The 6,845-nt window shown below is 36.8% G+C and overlaps 1 protein-coding gene across 1 annotated transcript in view; it reads left to right on the plus strand.

Annotated features, from left to right (window-relative positions):
• Ikzf5 (IKAROS family zinc finger 5) overlaps positions 1 to 6,845 on the plus strand; it is a 15,895-nt gene extending 9,050 nt beyond the window's left edge. Inside the window, exons 3-5 of the mRNA XM_010635263.3 lie at positions 1,199 to 1,368; positions 3,308 to 3,490; positions 4,891 to 6,845. Of these exons, the coding sequence (XP_010633565.1) occupies positions 1,236 to 1,368; positions 3,308 to 3,490; positions 4,891 to 5,834 (1,260 nt within the window). The 5' untranslated portion in view covers positions 1,199 to 1,235 and the 3' untranslated portion in view covers positions 5,835 to 6,845. The remainder of the gene's footprint in view (positions 1 to 1,198; positions 1,369 to 3,307; positions 3,491 to 4,890) is intronic.

Genomic DNA, 6,845 nt, shown 5'->3' on the forward strand with positions numbered 1-6,845 from the left:
AAAAAAAAAAAAAAAAAAAAAAAAGTGGTCAGAGCTAATTTTGGGCTGGGACTTTGACTCAGTGGTATTCCCAGCCCAAAGTTAGCTCTCACCAATTTTTTGGGGGGTACCTGCCTCACAAGCACAAGATCCTGAGTTTGATCCCCAGTAATCCCCACCCCCCAAAAAGTAGCCTATTGAGAATGTGAAGTAGCGCATCTCTTGTTCACTGCTGTTGGAAGTGTAAGTTAGTATAATCACTGTGAAAAATTATTTGGTGTTATCTAAACCTGAATATATACATACTTTTAACCCAATAATTTAACTTCATTCCTGTGCAGTGAACCAAAATAATGCCCTATTCAAAAAAATTCTTAAACTTTTTTTGAGTAATTTTCTGTCTAAAAAAGTTTAATTGCTGATAGTAGGTATGTAATGTTAAAGATTACTCACTTCTCAGCATTTTACTTAGCTTTGTCTTGAAGTCTAGCATATACAGAGAAGAGCTAATATATTATAAGTCTTAAGCAAATGAATGAGTGAACATGTCCATGACATCAGCACCAAAATAGAGAAATAAACAGAAGGCTCCCAACACCCCAGGAGCTCCTCTTGTGTCTCTTCTAGTACCTGACCCTGTCTGCCTTGGAAAGGATTATATTATTCTGACTTTTGGCATTGCAGATTAGTTTCCTCTGTTCTTCAGCTATATGTAAATGGAAATGTACACTGCCAACCTTTGACTTCAGTCTTTCAGCATTATGATTATGAGATTCATCCAGATTGTTGCAAGGAGCTGAAGTTTGCTTATTTTCAGTATTAACCCATTGGTGGTGAATCTAAGGCTTGTGTGCTGTGGACTGTTTGTATCACTGAAAGCTCTAAAAGGCTTGCCATCACTATAATATAACCCATTGTGTGAACATGCTATAACTAATTTATCTATTCTACCGTTTTGGGTTCATTTGGATAGTTTCTAGTATTTTAATGGTTGTGAATAATCTCTCCACCCTGTGTAACTGTGAATCCCAGTTTAATTGATTATGAAGCATATTTACTTTTCATTTTGTGTGTCTTCATTAATTCTTCAAATATTATATGGTCTTTGAATACTGCACTGTGTTTTCTGTTCCTTTGTAGAGTATCTTGCACAAAACAGTTTTGTCACTTGCTTTATTGTGTATTGGGTATGAAAAATTATTTCAATTTGTTTCCCTAGGTCTAACAAATTTTAAATTAAAAAAAAAAAGGCAAAGATGGGTGAAAAGAAACCAGAACCTTTGGACTTTGTGAAAGATTTTCAAGAATACCTGACTCAGCAGACCCATCATGTGAACATGATTTCTGGATCAGTTAGTGGGGACAAAGAAGCAGAGGCTCTTCAGGGAGGTAGACTCATTTTAACATTCCTAAATAGCTCACTTATAAATCCATTAATGTTCATGTATAGTTGTGTCTGCTCTGAAGACCACTACTAACTAATGTGGACTATTCCATCTTTTTCTATAAAGACAAAATTCATGTTTTTCTTTTCGGTACCAGGGATCGAACTCAGGTCCTTGCACTTGTAAGGCAGGCGCCGGAACCACTGAGCTAAATCCCCGTCCCATGTTTTTCTTTTAAATGCGGTATTTTTGCTAAAGGAGACTTAGTATCGTTTGTAGATGCATTATGATCTGGTTAGAAGGTTAGGACTTCTAAATCCCCTACCTGTCCTCCAGATTCCAGCCTTGAAGTACCCAGATGAGATCAGAAAAATAGGGGTTGGACCTGAGACCCAAACAGGTCTTTCTGTTTCTTTCCTAAGAAGAGAAACTAGATCAGAGACAGCAGAAAGGCACTGATCCTGCCAGAGTTGAAAGTTCTCTGGTTTGCAGACCACACAGACTGGAATCTATTTCTAAACCTAGCTCTGGATCAACAAACTACATCCTGTGCATTTCATCTGGATTGCTGTTTTCATATCACCTATAAGCTAAGAATGTTTTCTACATTTAAAAATAGAAAAAACTCAGAAGAAGAATGTCATAACACGTGAAATTCAGACATCACTGTTCATGAATAAAATTTTATTGGAACACTTACTCACTGGTTTACATATTTCCTGTCGGCTATTTTTATGGTACAATAGCAGAGTTGAGTAGTTACAGTAGAGACGAAGCCTGAAATATTTACCATCTCATCCTTATAGAAGTTTGTGGACCTCTGGCCTAGAGTATTTTCCAGGTGACAGCAGAGCTTAGGCATCACCTGGGAACCTGTTAGAAATGGGAAGCACTAGACTTTACCCCAATCCAGTGAATTCCCCAGGTGATTTATCCCCACATCAGATTGTTGAGAGTCACTAGCTAGGAAAGTAGTGGGGAGATAGTGGGTCTTATTCCTCCAATGTGGTAGTCCTGTTGGATACTGGGCTTGCTACAGCCAGCAAATAATTTCTCTCACTGAAGGTGGAGTAGGGATTGAATTCTTCATGTCAGTGTTTGCTACCTCAGGATGGAGAAGTCATTTTCCCACAAAGCTGCAGTAATTTCTCTCCTAGAGCTGGAGATGCCTTGGAACTAGAGATTGTAGTCCCTGATGTTTGCTAGTTTCCTGATGAGTACCTGCCCTTTCAGTTTCTTTAAACAAAGTAGTCTGATTAGATTAAAAGGAAACACTCAAGCATCCTTTATCTCTGAAATTCTTAACAGTCCTAACATTCAGAGGAACCAGATAAATATTTTCCTTTTTGTAACTAATTAGAACTTTAGGATCCTAAATATAATTCAGAATCTACAGCATACATAAGCCGAATGGAACTGTTTTAGACTAAAATAAGCTTTTAGAGACTATTAGTACTGCTAATTATAGTTGTAGGAATGACTTGCATCTGAAACACCTGTGTATAACTATGTTGTCACTCTTTTTTTTTGTTGTTTTTTGTTTTGTTTTTGTTTGTTTGATCGGACTCAGAACCTTTTGCGTGCAAGGCAGGAAGCGGAACCACTGAGCTAAATCCCTGGCCCTGCCATCACTCTTGAATGGATTTTTTTAGTCCCTTGTCGTCTTATCTATTCATCAAAAGCACATTGAGGGGGAAAAAAGCGTACTGAGGACTGATTGAATTTATGTGTAAATAATAAGATTCCCCCTGTAGAAGGTTCTCAGAATATAATCTTGCTTTTATATAAAATTAACCTCTATTCAGAAAGGCAGTGTTATTTTATGAATTTAATTTGTAGGAAGTGAATTTATGATTTTTTAGCCAATTAAGACTCAAATGCTAAATAGACTTGACTCTGAGATGTATAATTTTTTTTTTTTTTTTGCTATACTTTGTTTATAGCTGGAACAGATGGTGATCAAAATGGACTTGATCATCCATCTGTTGAAGTTTCTCTGGATGAAAACTCAGGAATGTTAGTAGACGGGTTTGAAAGGACTTTTGATGGGAAGCTCAAGTGTCGGTACTGCAACTATGCCAGCAAAGGAACAGCACGGCTTATCGAGCACATTAGAATCCACACAGGTAATGAAGAAACACCTAGAAGAGGCATTTGTCTTTCTCTTCCTTTGTTTTCTGGTTTTTGAGATAGGGCCTGATAATATCATCCAAATTGGCCTTAAATTCATGATCCTTTTACCTCAACCTCCCAGGTGCTAGGATTCCAGGCATATACCACCACCTCCAGCTCAAGACATTTCTTTAAGGGCAGGAGAAGGGTCAAGAAGTGCAGCTCATTTGGTTTATCTTATAAACAGTACTTATTCACCAGTGAAGGTTTATAAGATTGAAATCAGTGGTAAAGTTACCTCATTCCTTATAAACCAGTGGCTTACTGGCATACAAACAATGGGAAATGAGGCTGCTTGCAGAACTCCTCTTTCTCTAGCCATTTTTCTGCTTGGTCACATAATTTTTCAATATCTTAACTGCCTGTCAGGCAGGGCAGGGGGTCCATACTAAGGGCAGTATGGAGGATATACAATGTTTGTCTTTATCTCCACCTAATACATTTTCAGTTTTAGAGAAGAGAAAAAGTTTTTATACATTTGCAGGCTGCTGCTAAGCCCATGTGTCTCCTTAGCCAACCCTTTTCTGAAAAACTTTCTTAACTATACCCTGTCCTTGCCCAGGATTGGGGAAGGTGTCTTTGCTGTGTGCTCCATAGCAACCTGTGCTCATTCATCATGTTATTATAGTATGAAAACCACTTGACAGGGATCATCATTAGGCCATCTCTGTACCCTCAGAGCCCAGCAGAGCATCTGGTATAAAGAAGTTGCTCAGGGCTTGTTGGATGAATGACTCCAAACATCATACTCCAAATACTTATTTTATATGTTTTGGAAATCTTCAACTAACAGCATTAACTAAAATTGCTCCTTCTGGCAACTGAAGAGTGAGAAGATGGAGGAAAAGTGGTGAAATTTTGAAGAGATAATTTGCATATGTCATATGGGACTAGGATGGTTATTTTGGTTTTGTGTTTTTTATTTCATACAAAGACATTTTTTCAAAGATTTGTTTGGTTTTTTCCCCTTAAGAAAAGAGTTTATATATGTATGTATATGAATAAATGTTTATGTATAGATGAATGCATGAACATATAATAACAGGCATACTGTTGATAGAACATTATTTTGTAGGAAATAACCGTCACATACTTTTTCTTATTTCCGCAAATACCAGTTGAAGCCATAACAATTTTCATACTATATTGACTAGTAGAATCTGAATGTGTATCTCAGATTATTGCTGATGAGAACTTAGACTTGACTTTACAGATTTAAATAATCTTTTATGAAAATGTGAATTTCTGAAATGCATTTTACTTTTGACCAATTCCAAAATGAATGGACAAATATGAAACTTTAACATAAATGAGCTACTATTATAGTTTCTCCCCCTTTTCCCATTTTAAATAGGTGAGAAACCGCATAGATGTCACTTGTGTCCATTTGCATCTGCTTATGAGCGTCATCTGGAAGCCCATATGCGTTCCCATACTGGAGAAAAACCATACAAATGTGAATTATGTTCCTTCCGCTGCAGTGATCGAAGTAACCTGTCCCATCATCGAAGGCGCAAGCATAAAATGGTGCCAATTAAAGGTACTAGGTCTTCCTTGAGCAGCAAGAAAATGTGGGGGGTTTTACAGAAGAAAACAAGCAATCTGGGATACAGCAGAAGAGCACTAATCAACTTAAGTCCACCTTCCATGGTGGTTCAGAAACCAGACTACCTTAATGATTTTACCCACGAAATCCCAAATATCCAGACTGACTCCTATGAAAGTATGGCGAAAACTACACCAGCTGGTGGCCTACCAAGGGATCCCCAAGAACTCATGGTTGACAACCCTTTAAATCAGCTCTCTACTCTAGCAGGACAGTTGTCCAGTTTGCCACCTGAAAACCAAAACCCTGCATCCCCTGATGTAGTCCCCTGCCCTGATGAAAAGCCTTTCATGATTCAGCAACCCTCTGCCCAAGCAGTGGTTTCTGCTGTGTCAGCAAGTATTCCTCAGAGCTCCTCCCCCACAAGCCCCGAGCCTCGGCCATCACATAGTCAGAGGAACTACAGTCCAGTGGCAGGTCCAAGCAGTGAACCAAGTGCCCACACCAGTACTCCCAGCATAGGAAACAGCCAGCCAAGCACTCCAGCCCCAACCCTGCCAATCCAGGACCCTCAGCTTCTGCACCACTGCCAGCACTGTGACATGTACTTTGCAGACAATATCCTTTACACTATTCATATGGGATGTCATGGATATGAAAATCCTTTTCAGTGTAATATATGTGGATGCAAATGTAAAAACAAGTATGATTTTGCCTGTCATTTTGCAAGAGGGCAACATAACCAACACTGAAAACAATCAGATTATGTTTTACTTGGTTTGGCTTTTTGGGGGGATTGTAGTTTGGTTTTTGTTTTCTATCATCCTTCATAAGGTATCTGCTAATTTAAAGTTTATATACATTATATTTATAAAATTTAAATTTGACAGCGTGGAAATTTTTTCTTGCCTTTTTTTTTTCCATGAAAATCTGGCCACAATCTTTTATGTATTAGAATAGACACATTTATATGTATTTTTCCTTTCATTTAGATGAGAATAGGAATACAGTCAGTCTTAACAGGTATTCATTTAAATTTCCCGCATATATGGTCTATAAAGTAAGGCTTTTCCATACTCTTGATATTTCAATATATACATTACTGCTGTATTCTGTTTCTGCTATATTTTACAATGGTAGAATAAATTCTTTTCTCTTCCAAATCTGTTGCAACTTCAGTATTTGTAGAGAAATTGCCTTTAAGTTGCTCTTAATTGAAATACTAGCTCACACATCTTGTTGAATTAGTAGTTTCATTTCAACTGATAATAGTAAAGCTATTTCAAGAGTAATCTTGAATTTTTCTATACAGGGAAATGTAAAATAATTTTTTAAAAGTTAAAGTTACAAAAATAGGTGAAAGTTCTGAAAAGAAATGAAACTAGATTCTATGCTAAATTGAAATTGAATTTAATAAAGTATCTCTATTCATTGTCTAAACACTTGTCAGTTATCCACTGAACTTTTTTATACTTCATTTATTTTTGAAAACCATAGGTAAATACAATAGAGTGCTAGATGCCCTTTTCATTTTAAACTTTTAATTTAAATTCATTTTGATGTTACTAGTGTCAGGTGAGGTTAATAACTATAGTGAGAAACTGTTATTTTTCCTAGTCTTTTGATGACCAAAGAGGTACTATGGAAGTCATCTATATTATTAAGATGCAGTCTTTCAAATTAAAAAAAAAAATCCATTTTCCTTTTCTTACCTTCTACCCATTTATTGCCCCTAATTTCTAAAAAAAAAAAAAAAAAAAAAA

The sequence above is a fragment of the Fukomys damarensis genome, unplaced genomic scaffold (genome assembly GCF_012274545.1).
Source record: "Fukomys damarensis isolate Sample0158 unplaced genomic scaffold, DMR_v1.0_HiC HiC_scaffold_8, whole genome shotgun sequence".
Lineage (NCBI taxonomy): Eukaryota > Metazoa > Chordata > Mammalia > Rodentia > Bathyergidae > Fukomys > Fukomys damarensis.